At 43.6% G+C, this 16,542-nt stretch overlaps 2 protein-coding genes across 9 annotated transcripts in view; one reads left to right on the forward strand and one right to left on the reverse strand.

Moving 5' to 3' along the window:
• Window positions 1–534: 534 nt before the first annotated feature.
• On the reverse strand, window positions 535–11,271 carry zdhhc6 (zinc finger DHHC-type palmitoyltransferase 6). Of its 5 annotated transcripts, none has more exons than XM_064321164.1 (11): window positions 11,115–11,271; window positions 7,074–7,624; window positions 6,074–6,165; window positions 5,667–5,826; window positions 5,156–5,317; window positions 4,956–5,009; window positions 4,176–4,343; window positions 3,592–3,633; window positions 3,110–3,255; window positions 2,667–2,713; window positions 535–1,421 (listed from the first exon to the last, which is right to left on the reverse strand). In XM_064321164.1, the coding sequence occupies exons 2-11, from the start codon at window positions 7,338–7,340 to the stop codon at window positions 1,318–1,320; spliced, it is 1,242 nt and encodes a 413-aa protein (XP_064177234.1). In that variant the 5' UTR covers window positions 7,341–7,624; window positions 11,115–11,271; the 3' UTR covers window positions 535–1,317. The 5 variants fall into 5 exon arrangements, with proteins under 5 accessions (XP_064177234.1, XP_064177236.1, XP_064177235.1 ...); XM_064321166.1 differs by having other exon boundaries at window positions 11,111–11,249; XM_064321165.1 differs by lacking the exon at window positions 11,115–11,271 and adding an exon at window positions 10,917–11,100.
• A 347-nt stretch (window positions 11,272–11,618) lies between these two features.
• Window positions 11,619–16,542, forward strand: part of vti1a (vesicle transport through interaction with t-SNAREs 1A) — a 189,911-nt gene continuing 184,987 nt past the window's right edge. For 2 of the 4 annotated variants that reach the window (XM_064321173.1, XM_064321171.1), the window contains exon 1: window positions 11,619–11,833. In XM_064321173.1, coding sequence (XP_064177243.1) covers window positions 11,740–11,833 — 94 coding nt within the window. In that variant the 5' untranslated portion in view covers window positions 11,619–11,739. The remainder of the gene's footprint in view (window positions 11,834–16,542) is intronic. The other 2 variants (XM_064321172.1, XM_064321174.1) reach the window with 2 other exon arrangements.

Genomic DNA, 16,542 nt, shown 5'->3' on the forward strand with positions numbered 1-16,542 from the left:
GAGGTTTTGTTCCCATCTGCCACAGGGAGTTTTTCCTTGCCACTGTTGCCTTAGGCTTATTCCTGTGGGGGTTTAGGCCAGGGTTGTCTGCAAAGCGTATTGTGACCACTGCTAAAATAAAATTTGATTGATTGATTGATTGCAGGACCACACCCACTTTACCTGTAAAGCCTGTAAGACCAAACCTTATTTACCTGCAAACCTGAATACCACACCTTCCTTACCTGTAACCCAGCAGGGCCAAACCTTTTTTAGCTCTACGTCCTGCAAGACCACACCCTATTTTTACCTGTAAAGCCTGCAAGACTACACCTTACTTACCTGCAAGCCTGAAGACCACACCCTCTTTACCTCTACTGACTGCACGACCACACCCTCTTTACCTCTACTGACCGCATGACCACACCCTATTTAACTTCAAAACCAAATTTCACAACTAAACACACTGGGGATACTGAAGATCGGGGCCTCGTGTCATCAAACCCCAAAAGTGCTTCGATACTCAGTTTAGAATAACAAACTCGACGACGCTCATCTTTTATCCACCTCTTCTTTTAATGACTTTTCAGTTGCACAAAATTGCGAGGTTTTCATTCACCGAAATAAAATAAAAAAAACATGTACATATCAAAGAATAGTAAGGCTTGCTTAATGCAGGTCAAAATGAATAGGGATTTGGTGTTTAGTTTTAAATGGAACATGCTACCTAGATTACACACTAAAAAAAGAGGTTGCACTTCCTTTGTTTCACTTGGAATACAGAGATGCTCTTCAGCCTACAAATCTCAAAAATTCCCAGACTAAACACTTCTCTCTACAAATCAAATACTGCCACAGCCTGCATGTTCTGTTTCTCTATGTACTCAATCATAATTCTAACAGCACTGAAAATGACCCTTTTCAGCGCTGCAAAAGATAATATTTTGAAATGTCAGGTGAGCTGGTTTAGAAATGCAATGTTTAATGTAGCCTTTAATATAATGAGAAACATTATTATTATTGTTTTAATCCAAAGAGTTAAGGTGAGGGTCTCTCTTGTCTTAATACAAAATGTATTAAAATAAAAATGTTATTTCTACTGTACAAAGAATACGGAGACCCCCACGGCAACTGACTTGCACGATTCAGCCGCATAGTAAAAATGGAAACAAGAGATCGTGGCTAGCATAATAACTACAGTTGGTTCAAGTAAAGGGATTGTTCCTGAACAGAACAAACCAAAAGCCCCCCCAAATAAAACATGCGCCTGGCGCCCCCATTCTCACCGCCCTCCCAAAGTTCTTGCTTTTCTTACTTAATTTTTTTATATACAATATATTAGTTCTCTTTTTTCTCCTCGGTGGTGGTGGAGTTGCTTGCCGTGTCGTACAGGCACTTCTCCACGCATTTCCGTGGAAACCAGCCCCTCATCCGCGCTCCAGCTGAAAAAGAAGGGGGAGCAAATGCCGTGAAGCCAAACCCGCGAAAGAGAGACCCTACGCGCACGCGGCTCGGCGCGACGCGTGAAGGGGACGCCGCCGCCACCGCCGCAGAGAAACCCCAGCCTCACAAAACAACAGCGACAAAAAAGAGAAACCGCACACTCGCATGCCATCCACCGTAAGACAGAAACCACACACGCGCATGCACCGTAAGGCAGAAACCGCACACGCGCAACGCACCGTAAGGCAGAAACCGCACACGCGCAACGCACCGTAAGGCAGAAACCGCACACGCGCAACGCACCGTAAGACAGAAACCGCACACGCGCAACGCACCGTAAGACAGAAACCGCACACGCGCAACGCACCGTAAGGCAGAAACCACACACTCGCAACGCACCGTAAGGCAGAAACCGCACACTCGCAACGCACCGTAAGCAGAACCACCACGCGCACGCACCGTAAGGCAGAACCGCACACGCGCATGCACCGTAGACAGAAACCCACCACGCCAACACACAACGAAGAAGAAACCGCACGCGCGAAACGCACCGTAAGACAGAAACCGCACACGCGCCACGCACCGTAAGGCAGAAACCGCACACGCAGCACGCACCGTAAGACAGAAACCGCACACTCGCATGCGATCCACCGTAAGACAGAAACCGCACACTCGCATGCCATCCACCGTAAGACAGAAACCGCACACGCGCAACACACCGTAAGGCAGAAACCGCACACGCGCAACGCACCGTAAGACAGAAACCACACACGCGCAACGCACCGTAAGGCAGAAACCGCACACGCGCAACGCACCGTAAGACAGAAACCTAACACGTGCTATCTAAAACAACAGTGGAAACCAAGACTCATACAACCCACCGTAAAAAAAAATTAAAAATAAAATAATAAAGAAAACCTGACTGACGCAAGCAAATATAAAAGTGAAACCCGACTCTTATGCAACCCTCCGTAACAAGAGAAACCCCAACTCATGCGACCCGCCCTGAAGAGAAACACGACACGGGGCTGCGACAGAAAAACCAGGCACACCCGAAATCAGAGGAACCCCACAACCCACGGTAACTTAGGAAATGATGTGCCACGCAAACCAGCATCTCGGACGGCCCGCTCGCAAGCACCGAGCTTTAAAACTAACTTTATAACCAGGGGGTTAAACAGCGGAAGCGCGGAGAACAGAGCAGCAGCGGCGAAATGGCGGCAGACGGAAACTGAGAGCTGTACCTTTGATTTGCTCTTCGCTCAGGACTTTGTCTCCGTACATCCACCACCTGCGGCACACACACACACACACACAGACACACACACACGTCACAACACAGCTCAGGAGCGTGCCCGCATACATATGCAATCTATTCTTGTCTTGTTTAGGTTCACACTTTTATCACAGACGTGTCACTTGCAGTTTTGTACCCACAATGCTCTTGTTTTCCCAACATTTCATGTTCCTTTCACCGAGTCTGTGTCTATGGTTCACATCAAAATTTTATGGGGGGGGGGGATTTATTGTGTGGTTGCGTTCTAGTTGTGAGCAGTGCCAACGGATGGGGACGATCCGGTCGCCCGTCACACCTCTCCCTAACGCCCCCCCCTCGGCCCCATTTCCCCGTATTGCCGCCCTGTAGCCAGCCCCTGGTTCTCCCTCCCCAGGGCCCCGCCCCACTCACTTGGTGCCGCGGGTAGCGAACAGCACCTCCCCCCGGGTCAGCGTGATTCGCGGCTCCTCCGTGCAGGGGGTGCGCAGGAAGGTGCGGAGCCCCTTGCTGATTGGACAGCAGGCGCCGTTGTAGTCCTCCACCACTCGGTACTGGATCTGCCAATCACAGCGGCAGCGCTGCTAATCACTTGCGCTGCTCGACCAATCAAACGCTCACAGCAGGCTACACACACCACAAAGAAAAAGCATGCCCTCCCACAAAGCAGAATGGGCGTTCTTCTTCAGTTTAACAGAAACTGTCTCTGTACTGTTGGCAAAATACATGAGCATACCTCTAGGTTCTCATATTTTTACTTATCACCTTCCCTTTGTTCTATAGATAAAATTCATTACAATGCCACCATTTTCACAGCTTTATCTGTTACTAACAAATACCGTGTTTCATGTTTTTGGCACCACCTGCTGTACAACTATGAGTACTTCATTACTTACGCTTCTCACTCTTTTATCAGCTTTTTGTTTCAGCTGCTCAATCTGAAGGGAAAACAAAAGAGGAAGTTAAAGAAAATTATTATCAAAACACCTTATAGCTTGTTAAATATCATTACTTCTTTGTGTTAAGTTCGTCAAAATAAAAATAACCAATTCTGTTCACACAGTTCTGTACAACTCCAATTTCCTCCAGACAACCAACTGTGTAGAACACTGATGCTCTCTTATGGACAGCTATACTTAAACTGCATGGAAGACTCTGTTCAGCACATAAAATCTGTGTAACTTCTGACTAGTCATGGCAACAATTTAAAGAACTGTTTAACCTTGAGGGAGTAAAGAAACACTATGACTAATCCTTGGAATGCAGAGGAGTTAAGAAAATAGCTACTGGGTCACTGTGCCCTGATAGTACTATGAAAAGGTCAGTTTTTTGCTTGTTTTCCACCCAACTGTAGACAATGGTCACATGCAGTCACTTGTGTGGTCCTGGTCATTTACGGTGATATTTAAGGCTGTCTGGGGTCACCTACGGTTACAGTCGGGGGAACGCGCCCGTGGTCGCGGGCCGTGACCGTACTCACGGTTAAGGTGTGCTGGTGACACTTTTCGTGCACGGGCCACTCTACGCCGTCGCCCTCGGGCACGCCCGACCAGGTGAACACCTGCTTAAAGTTCTCCCATCGGCTGCCCAGGTCGTAGGGGAAGATGAACTCCTCTCCCGTTTGGTAGTACTGGATTCTGTCTCTGGCCTGGGAGGGGGGGCCGGGAGGAGGGGGGGGGGGTTAATGCTCTGGCGGCTTTTTTTTACAACTTTGAAACAAATAATCAACAGTCCAATCGTGCACCCTAAAGTTTTCCACCTGGCTGTCAATCACAGGTGAGAACACTGCAAAATGGCGACAAACCTATTGTTTAATGTTCTGTTGCTGTCTGAAGTCCCGATCACAACATTTCAAAGAAGTCAAAGGTAGGAGCTCTTCTTTTAGTTTTATCTGAACTGCAGTCAGCATTAAAATTTCCTAAAGTGATTCTCTATAAGGGGAGGAGTTATCCCAGGGTGACGCCATTATTTTGGGTGGGGTGTCCCATACATCCCAAAACACTGGGAGATTTTATACATCGGCGTGAGTTCTTTGGAGACATGGGGAACGAACAGCAGGACCGTTTCACACTTGCAGCCCGAGCCGCTCTGAAATTGCACGGCCTACAGGGTGGGGATGAACAAAACGCCATCTGTGGCAAACCCGGTTCTGCGGGCACGCGTTTAGGCGTAACGTTCCACGTGCGCTGCAGGGGGGTCGGCAACGCCCGGCTCGCTGCGCGCACGCGCACTTCGTAGCGGGAAAGGAAGCCGCGCCCACCTTCTCCTCGATCCACGATTCGATCGACGTCTTGTTCCGGACGATCACCTTCATCTGGGGGCGAGGGGAACAAAAGCGGCGTCAGAGCCGACGGAGGCGTTCGCCCGCGCCTCCGAGCGGCTCTCAGGACGACGGGCCCGTCCGCGCGCGAACGCGCATACGCACACGCGCACGCTACGGGGCCCGGGGCGGGGCCGCACCTGTATGACAAACAGCATCCCCACGGCTATGGTGGTGCCCAGCGCCAGCCCCAAGGCGAAAAGCGTGGCGGCGAAGGCGGGCACGCTGAACGGCATGATGGGACTGTGCGTCCTCCTGACGCCGCTCATGTCGATTTTCACCGAGCTCCACCCGAACGATATCTGCGGGAGGAGAGCACGAGGTCAGGGCATGTACCCCGCACCTTTCAAAAGGACAGCATTCACAAACATTCATTCTTAACCACACACTCCTACAGCTCACATAGCCTACAGTAAGCCAATCAGAGACTATATTGACACAGGACAAGCACCGCCCCTTAAAGGTAAAGCAGGAGCAACGCGAGACCAGAAATACATCCAGTACTCAAGCCAACAGATCTCACGCCTAGTTCGCCAACACCCCTCCAAAAACTACTGCACTTGATGAGATCAAAACCTAAACTTGTGACACAGCAAGTGGGAAGCAGTCTGCCCTCTGCTGGGCAGAGCAGGGGGCTGCAGCGTCACTCACTCGGTCGTAGAGCTGGGTGTACATGGTCATGGTGAAGATGAAGGCCGCGTGAATGCAGCCCAGGGGCGCCAGCAGGAGGAAGCTGGTGAAGTAGGCGTGGTTCAGGTGGCCGCAGCAGTTGTTAATCCACGGGCAGTGGTGATCCATCTTCATCACACACCTGGACAGGAAACATCAAACGTTCTCTCAGCGCCAAAATCGCTTCTCTTGCAAAACCAAGCAAAATGCATTTCAGAAATCGCTGACAAATTACCGTAGAGTACACCGAAGGCACGTTCAAGTACACACTTGTGGTATACACCTACCTGTCCCATTTGCTTGAAAACACAACCGTGCTGAAAGATTATACTGCACTGAACTTAAACCTGTTAAACCAGCTCAAGAGCACACCGGTACGAGACCTGTACCTGTTACACTTCCGGCAGTGGTGGGATCTCGGGGCTTTGTATCCTTGGCATACTCTACAGAATTGTAAGTACACAGAATCTTGTGAATTTTCCTGTTGAAGAAGAAAAAAAACACCACAAAAACTCAAGTCATTTAAAAAGTGGTCATCACACATTGACTGCCCAAAGGTTACATACAGGAGCAAATCCAAATAAAACTAAAAAACAACACACAACTATCAACTAATATATAGAGCTTAGATTAAGCCTAATCCTAGACTAGTTTTTTTCCCCCAATGGAGATTTGATTGAATTTTTCTTTTAGTCTAGGACTAGGCTTAATCCACGTGTGGGAAACTGACCCATAATGTCCGATATATAAACTAAATGATATATAAATCTAAAAATGAACTATAGCCTTTCGACCCTTCATCCAGTCTCTATGAAGATTGCGGGACGGTGTCTTAGAAGGTGACGAGTTGGGGATGAAGGGTGACATATTTTGGTGAGGTTTTTGGTGCTGTGATGTGCCTACACAGTCTGATATGAATCCTGGCGCTGGCAATGCCAATTGTACCCACAAAAGCAACAGCATGTAATGCACTGCCCAGCAGAGGGAGGGTTCTGGTCAGCAGGGCATTCCCTGACTCACTGCTCATACGTGACAACACAAAAAAAAAAAAAACGTGAAAGCGATCAAGAAAAACCCAAAAGAACCCTCGTCAATAGTCATATTTTCCTCCCGACTTTTAGTGTATTGTCATATGAAGACATCTTTGCTATTAAAGACTTTGTCGCGAGGATACTCTTGTCCAGGCTCTACTTCAACACTGTACAGGTGAGCACTGAGCCTCCTTCGGGCCACATAACAATGAATGCCCCCACACGTCCTTTGTTATGTTCACATATATTATTACAGCTGGATACATACAGGCCAATCATCTCACCCATGGGAACGATGGCAGTTTGCCACATGAGAACACAACCTGCAATCCTCTGCTTCCCTTGATTTTATACGTACCGGTGTCCACCCCAGGGGGATGTAGCCAGGACCCACAAACATGGCATTGAAGTAATTGTAAAGGATGAGAACCGTCCAGTTTATCAACATGATAAAATTGACACTTCCACCGGTGGTGTCCAAGGGCCAATACCAGATGATGGAGTCCAGGACGGCGATGGTGGAGCAGATGGCGATGACGGACAGGGCGATCATGGGCCCCCAGTGGCAGAGCCTCTTCACCTCGTGAAGATTCTCGAATCTGACGACGGCAAACAGGAAACTCATTTTTTTGCTGGCTTCTCGTGCAGCGGTTAGCAGAGAGCAGTCTCTAGGACACAAGAAGGTTAAAATCGTTTCCGCTCCTGGCAAATTAGGATCCCCCACAGAGGCGATGAGGACAACAGCGATGGCGGACAGCGTTTTTTCAATCGACGGAACATCCGGAGAGACAGAGCATCGCGGGTCATTGGAGTGGTCCCTGTCCCAGAGTCCTTTGCTCTGTCATGGTGACTCATCCTTTTTCAGTGCTTTCCAGAGCACCCTTTCCTCATGAGAGGTTGTACCTCCATCTGGAGTCAAAGAGCCAAAGATACATGCAAGAAAAATTATCAACGGTCTATTCAAATAACTATTGTATTACTACTACTCTTACTAAAATTATTACAAATACACATAAAAATATTATATCTGAATATTACCAATGCAGGCACCCTACTGTGTTATTATGTTATTTTTCCAAAAGCCATTGTGAGGGGGCGGCGTGGTTGTGGTGCCAGCTGCAGGCGGAGAGACGGGGGAGTGGTTTAGTCGGCCGGCAGCCGCAGCTATGGGCAGTTACGTGATCAGTGCTAACCTTTATCGGCACCACAACCACGCCGCCCCCTCACAGCTATTTTTTTGCTATTCAGGCAAAACTGTCTGGTTGGTTATTTACCAAACTTTGCACAATGACTGAGGGGCACTCCAAATGGTGATTGAGCCCTTTGACCTAGAATCTAATTTCTCCACTCCCCTCCACTCATAGAACAAATTAGTACTATCCCAAAAAGAATATGCGTGTGATCAGGATTTTCCTATATATATATATATATATATTTTTTTTTTTAAACATTTCCTCCTAGACGCATTGACCTATTTGCACAAAACTTGGAATATCACATCTAATCACAAATATCTAAATTCCCAACATAAAAAAGTTCTTGCTCTTAAAAACGTTCTCACAATAAGTTAGTGAATTTGCATTTGGGCATGTGCTTTTTTCCAAAAGGTTAATAAAAAGTTTGACAAAATGTGGTAAAACCTGGTGTGTTTACTGACAACTCAATCAAGTGGACAGGCCCAAAGAACTGGCCAAAACAAACAACGGGGTGGTGCTATAGAGCTCGTCAATTTTTGGTGGCTAATCACCTCAATATTAATCTGATTATATATGGTACAGTCACCAACATCTTGAATTGGCAGCCATTTTGGATTTTGCTTGTTCATACTTTTCCTACTTTCACCTGGTTGATTCACATGAAACTGGGCACTGACAGAGGGTACCTTCTAACTACCACTGACCAAATGCCGACTGGCCATATGATGGAGCTATAGCAGTCTTTGAAATTTCCAAGAATTAAAAATAGGTAAGCCCTGCTCCGTTTGACATCCATTAGCCTACCGTTATGCATTTATTGCCATTTCGAAAAAATTAAATAACACTTAAAATCTATCTCCACCTTAACGCTTTGACTGATTTGAAAGGACCTTGGAATATAACATCTACTCATGAGTATCTAAAATCCCAGCATAAAGAAACTTGCTATGCTTAAAAATATATCCGCAGTAAGCCAATGGATTTTGTACGTCGGAGTGGCTTTTGCCAATAAGAAAATAAATTCCAAACAGCTTGATAAAAAGTGATGAAACTTGGTGTGTCTATTGATACTTCAATCCTGAGGGCGACAGTAAAGAATTGGCCCTTTAAATGACAGGGTGGCGCTACAGAGCTCAATGGTTTTTTAAAAATGTGACAATTCACTGAAAATAACTAGTTTTATGTGGATATTTGAAATTTGTTACAGTGACTAACCACATCAGTCCAAATATGAGTATGTGTGTATGTTGGTAGTCACTATGTTGAATTGGTGGCCATTTTGGATTTTGTCTGTTCATTTGCTACTTTTCCCACATTCACCTGGTTGATTCACATGAAACTGGACACTCTGAAGGAGATTTCTTAACTGCCTGATCTGTTGTCATGGCAACTTGCAAAATGATAAAAGGTTACTCTAGTCACTCTGATCATGTGATGCCTCAAATACAGTTATGGCATGTGCACTTGATGTGGTTGATGAGCTTCTGACCCTTGCTGTCTGGCCCCAAGTATGGCTTCTTCCGCCATTTTTTGCATTTTGGGCATAACTGCTCTGTTGATTTTTAGAAAACTAAAATGGTACAGGGTCACTAGAAATGGTCAAGGAGCAAATTTTACACTTATTGGACAAAAAGGGGAGCGATAGCAATCAACTGAAACGTGCAAACTTTGAGCATGCATATCTCCAGCCTTGTTGAAGCAACAGTTGTGAAATTCTGCAAATATATAGCACATTTCTTGCTATGCTGACATGCACTTGATGTGTTTCATTGTTGGGTCCCAGAATTGCTGCTTATGGGTATTATTATTATTATTATTATTATTAACACCACCAAATGTCATTATATATAGGCCTACTTTGGGAATGGGGTGATGAACCATTTCCACCAACAGCCTGTGTAAATACCCTAATAAGTGCATTACTGACATTTGTGCTAAACCAAGGACTGTAGTTTCACAGTTTCTGCTAAAAGCCTAAAAACAGTGTAATAGAAAAAAAAAAAAGGTCCAAGAGAGACCAGGTAATGTCAGTCTGCCATTGAAATGGTGAAACCGCTCAAACAACAAAGGGTCATAGTGTTGTAGAGCCATGCCAATAGGATATATATAAACAACATACTGTAAACGACCATGATAATTAATATATTGATTTATCACCGACAGATTAGATCCAGTCCACGTAATATGCACCCAAAAACCATGCACACCAATTAGTTGAAAACGATAAACTATTTATGAAACTCAAATGGTTTCTATGGGTCGACTGCTTGCAGACTGCATACGTGTGCAATTTATGCACAAAAAAATTATATGAACTACTGTACATCATAGTTTTATTTATGTCTGTGCAGCTTATAACCTTGACAGTCACTCGTTTCTCACACATAATTAGGCCTATATACATCTATTGCGGTTCGAGACGTGTGAGAAACGAGTGACTGTCAAGATTATTAGATGTGAAGACACAAATTTGTCAATATATAATCGTTAGATTGTTTTCAATAACTATTTTCCTAACAGCATTCTGACTGAGCTAACCTGCTTCTCAATTTCAGACGTCTAAACTGTCATGTGGGAATTTTTTATGCTGATTCTTTCCATAACCACACCATATAGGTACAGATTCATATCCCCAACTTTCGTTATTATAATAATTCTGATTACGATTTATATTCAGATCCCATATTATAGTAAAACTGATCAGGTAATTAGCCCGTTAGCTATCTTGCTAGCTGACGCCAAGAAATGAGCAGTTGTAGCGAGCCAGCTAACGGTTAGCTAACGGCGCTGTGTACCGATTTCCTAAATTCACAGTGGAGGGAATTCATCAGACAGAAACCACAAACTGAAATTACACATACGACTTTAGCCAACAGAACCCGCCCGCCAAAGTATTTAGATTCGCTAGTGATAAGGGAGCTTTCTCGATTTTTGTGCATTATTCTTTAGCGGATCATTTCCCTCCCATCCGAGCATACATAACCAGCCAGTCTCCTCGTTCCTACCTCATGTGATCACACTTGGACACGGAATTCAGGGCTAGGCTTTTGACATGTTATTAATTAACGAAAAATAGCGAATGATTTTGAGCATCTTGGAAGATTCGGTCTTCAAAATTACACAATAAAGAATATTCAACGAGCAAATATTCGTGTTTTAAACGAATACACTGTTAACTGTCTCTTTAAATGAAACCCACCTACCTCGCTACTTCCTTGTTTGTTCTTCCACAGAAGCTTCCCTGCTTCTTCACCTGACACTTCCTGAAAGTGTTACAGCATTACTTCACCTCCGCTGTGTCTCCTCTTATTAAGAATGCGAGAGAGCTAATGTAGATACTAGTGATAATAGCGTTTCCCCTAACTTAACTGTTTTTATTCCAAGACACTACACGCATTACGTAGACTATATATATATATATATATATATATATATATATATAATATATATATATATATATATATATATATAGCAAATCATTAGTAAAACAAACTAAACAAAGCGGTATTAATCCCTCCCCTATAAGCCAAAAATTGATTACAGGGAATACTGCAATTAAACAGTGTATTTTAAGATTTTAAGTATTGTCTTAAACGTTTGAAAACGACTAAACAAACAGGGAAATTGATCATGAGATAAATTCACAGAAGTCACAGAAGACCGTAGAACAGAACCTCTGTGCTTGGAACCTAAACAAATTTAGTCTCGGTTTCCATATCGGACAGAATTAATTGTGCTACAATCAGGAAGTGACGGCGACTGAAACATATTTTGGGTTGTCAATTTACAGTTACTTCGCAATATTTTCGTAAAACCATAACTCCCACGATGTCTTCCGATTTTGAATCATACGAACAGGACTTTGGAACGCTGACAGCTGAGATAACAAATAAAATTGGCAGAATTCCTAAACTCGGTGGAGGTAAGTGTCGCAAACGTCCACTGACGTTCACAATAAATATAGGCTTAGTCTAGGTCTAACTGTGCTAACTAGACAGTGTCAATGAGCATCATTATCTAGACTAAGTCTTATTTTGCTTGTAAAATTTGTCAAGGATGATGTCCAATATTGGAATCGTAGCATGGACTGAGTATGTGTAGCTTGCTAGCAAGCTAACACCCACATGATCCCACTCAATAAATTATTTAGTTTGAAGTCTGCGTATCACACTGGACTTGGGTACGGTTGATAATTTTAAAGTAAAGACCAAAATGCACTTTATTCGTGTTATGCATTTAGCATAATTTTGGACAGGTAAGGTACAGTTGCATACAGTATTTAGATATTATGCTTGACGGTCATTCATCAGGTACAGGGATGTGTACTGATGTTGCATTATCTGTGACATTTGATGATTGCATTACCGCGATTCGTCACGTAGCAGGTGGACAATGAAGGTGAGTATTGCCATGTGAATAGACAAAATGAGTAGCTAAGCAACGAATATGCTGTGTTTATCAAGAAAAACCTGCGTGTTCTGCTGGCCGTGTGTGATGGGGGACTGAATCCGAGTTTACAGTCAGAATTGATCACCCCGCGTTACACTTTAAACTAAACAGCTAGTGAACAAACACAGGAACCCAACAGTGTTCTAGCAATGAATGGTCCTGGTGGTACCCTGAGGGTGTCAGTCTGTCGGCATGATTCTTCTGGTAATGCAGGAGTGTGCACATACCTTTTCACCAGGGCCAGGTAGCTGTAAATTGTTACTTAAGCCACTAAGTGTCCCTCACCCCATGGTAAGCTGTTTATTTTCTGATGCATGGTTTACTTAATTTCCCAATAATGATGATGTCTGCAGAGCAGAAGTAGTCGCCCAATGAGGAGTTGCCTTTCTGAGGAGCATGACACTGATGTTATCCATGTCATGGTCTTCCAGTCACCTGTTCTGAACCCAGTTCTGCATTCATACAGTATTATGAAATGCATTGAGACAGCATGTTCCGCTCCCATCAACAAAGTTGAGTTGACTGACTTTACATTACATTACATTACAGGCATTTAGCAGACGCTCTTATCCAGAGCGACTTACACAACTTTTTACATAGCATTTTACATTGTATCCATTTATACAGCTGGATGTACACTGAAGCAATGCAGGTTAAGTACCTTGCTCAAGGGTACAACGGCAGTGTCCTACCCGGGAATCGAACCGGCGACCTTTCGGTTACCAGCCCAGTTCCTTACCCACTGTGCCACACTCCGTCCCCGACTTATTTGTAAAAGTGCCGTGTAACATTCCAGCAGAATTCCAGAGGCTAAAGACTGTGCAAAGGCCTGCTATTTTCCACATATGGTGAATCAACACCCTAATAAGTGACTTTACGTTGGGCTTTCTGTTTTTTTATTCAATACATTTAGCTACCCGCTAGCGCTGAGCGATTAATGTTTTTGGAGTTCAGTTTCTTATTGGAGAATCGGTTTTCAATTTTATTTATTTATTTTTGAAATACAGTTGAGACCAAAAGTTTTCATACACCTAGGCTAAATATATTCAAACTCAATTTTTCACAACTCCACACATTTTGTGTTACCAATCATTTCCTGTGTTAACCCAGTCAATCAGGGTATCTACTTTATTTCCATGAGAGGTCATTTTAAAATTATAGCTAAGAGACTGATTTATTTCAGCTTGTATGTACTATGTACTATTTTTCTAGAAAAACACCCCCACAAAATGATGCTGCCACCCCCATGCTTCACGGCTGGGATGGTGTTCTTTGGATTAAAAGCCTCACCCTTTTTCCTCCATACATAGCGCTGATCATTATGGCCAGATAGTTCAATTTTTGTTTCATCTTACCAGAGAACACTCCTCCAAAAGGCTAGGTCTTCCTCCTGAGGATAACCTGCAAACTTCATTCTGGCTTTTTTACGCCGGTCTTGGAGTAGGGGCTTCTTCCTTTCAGCCCATGGCGATGTAGGATTATTTTAATTGTGGATGTAGATACTTTGGTACATGATGCCTGACTTCTGTGCTAAATTTGTTGAGTTGAGTGACAGCTTTTTAAAAACTACAACTTAAAAAACTAGCACACCCAGCTTGGAGAAAACACCGTTTATCCACCGTTGTATTATCTGAAGACAATTCAAATAATCAAACTGACATTGATGGTTAATTGTTTAAACTTGAAAAAAACACAGATTATTCGCTCAGCACCACTACCTACAACACATCTTCAAAGGAAGTATTATTTCTTTAAACATTTAAAAAAATAATTTTTGGCTGACACCACAACCTTTCATTGAGAGAACACAGCTGAGCCATCACGCTGATTAAGCGTTGTAATTGGCAGCACAGATGTTGAGAAAGCCATTGGCCATTAGCCTTGTGGCCACCGGAGACAGTACTCATGCTGAGCATACTGTATATGACAAAGGAACTCTGACCCATCCCTCCTGTAGAGCCTGGGTGACTATCTGCACATTCATCTCTCCCAGTTGCTACATGCTATTCCACCTCTTCCCATAGATACAATTCTGTTAGTTGAGTTGGGTATCCATGGCATAAAGCTACATTATAACTTTATTACATTCCTCCTTGCTAGACTGGTGTTCTTAGCAAAGCGTCATGAGGGTACATGCTAATAGTGTGGAATTCCTGTTATCATGTGCATACCTGCTGCCGAAAGTAATGTCAGCCCTCTGATCTTCATTAGTGGTGCAGTTAATTCACTTGGCTGGGAACCGTGCTGTTTTGCTGAGTGGGAAAATCTTATCTATTGCTGTTCCGAGGAGCAGGCCACAGCAGTCCTGTTACATGCTGTCCTGTTGGTGTGGGAGGTCACGTCACGATGAGTGCACGGGCGGGAAGGGCACTAAGTGAAGTGCAAAGGTTTCAACAATGCAGCATATTGTACTGAGGTTGACATCAGCCACTACAAGTGGAGTTCTATAGACTTTAGACCACCACTTGTTACTGTTTTCCCATTGTTGAGGGGACCTCTGACAGGCCTTCCATACTAATGAGCACATTGTGCTCCCTCACTGGGGAGTCATTCACTTGTTTTACTGACATCTTGCTTGTTTGCAGTCATCTTATAGCAGATCCACTACGACTCTTTTTTAGAGTTGTTAGATCAATAATAAAACCGTTCTCACTGATTTAGGCATAGAATAAAATTAAAAGAACCACACAAAGTACAAATATTGAAACGCATATTACATAGGCTAGAACAGGGAAACAATTCCATTCTCTCTTGTACTTTATGCTGTTGGCTCTGGCTCATACAGTTGAAGGTCTTAATAACCAAATTAGGGTTAATAGTGTGTATCTGTTCAACCAATAAAATTATCTGTTTTTCTATTTGAAAAGAGGACTGGGTGTGGGCCTGGCTTAAACCAGTACTTGTGTAAATGAGAGAAAATGCCTCTTTTCTAGGTGCATGCACTGCTGTGCTTTCAAGGCATCAATCTTTTAATTTAACATCAATAACCTTGATATTTTAAATGATTAGCTATTATACAACTACATTTTATGATCTGTCTGAGACACTGGCAATGCTGTGGGAACGGACAGCTCTGGCAAATTTCTACAAACCTCAATTACATAATTTTCATTGTGAACGGTCAGAAAAAACAATATGGGCTCTGCTAGCCAGCTAACGGTCACTGTAGGCTAGCTAGCTAGCTAAGCAAGCAGGAAAGCAAGCTAGCTACTGCTGCTTAGTGCCCTCAGATGTTCCTTCCCACGATTTATATTTGTGTTAAATGTCGACGTTTCACAACAAAATTGTAAATAGCTAAAAGTGAACAGCAAACACTACTGACCTTGTAGTTCCTAACCCTTATTGATTTTATGCAGCCAAAGCTGTAAGTAAGCTGGTAGATTTGAGCGGTATCGCTCCTTCTGTTTGTTTGTACCTCCACAGCAGAACATTAAAGCCTTTTAAACAGGCTCACAGTTTTAAATCACTTTTAAAGCTAATAACTAATAACTAAAATGAATAATACTGGCTTAAAAGCAGGATTTTATGAGAATGCAATCATTTTTTAGAGGGCTTGCTTCGGTAAGCCCACTCTTGATATCTTTCATATTTATTATTATTATCTGCACTTTCTGCCCGATTTTTCTAGCTCTAACAGTTTTTGCACTGCATTCAAACTTTTTACACCACAATGACCGGCTAGTTCCAGATATTGTTGCTTGTATTCAGATTTTTTCAATATTCAAAACTTTTTGAAATATTCAACTTTTTGTGTGCAATTTTTGCGGTCACTCCATAGAGGGTCACTCATGGACGTTTAGTAGAAAGCTTTAGTAGGACGCGTGCGCAGGTGGTCACTCACTCATGGACGTTTAGTAGGACGCACTTCCAACGGCACAAGATTTTGAAGCACAGCTTTATCGCCTAACGTTAATTTAGCTAACCCTAACATGTTAGCGTTTTGCCTACTTTAGTTAACCTAGTTAGTGCGTACAGATGCTATCCTGCACGCATGAGTAGGAGCTAATGGCACACAGCTACAACCACCGATACAGATGTATGGACACATGGAGGACAACAAATAACGTTACAGAGGTGAGGACATGCCATAGCTAGCTAGCTATGTAGTTAGCCAAGTTTTACTAATGACACTTGTAGGATATGACTAATCCCTGGAACATAAACGCTACTTGCTGATCCCCG

Source organism: Anguilla rostrata, chromosome 2 (genome assembly GCF_018555375.3).
Source record: "Anguilla rostrata isolate EN2019 chromosome 2, ASM1855537v3, whole genome shotgun sequence".
NCBI classification, from domain to species: Eukaryota; Metazoa; Chordata; class Actinopteri; order Anguilliformes; family Anguillidae; genus Anguilla; species Anguilla rostrata.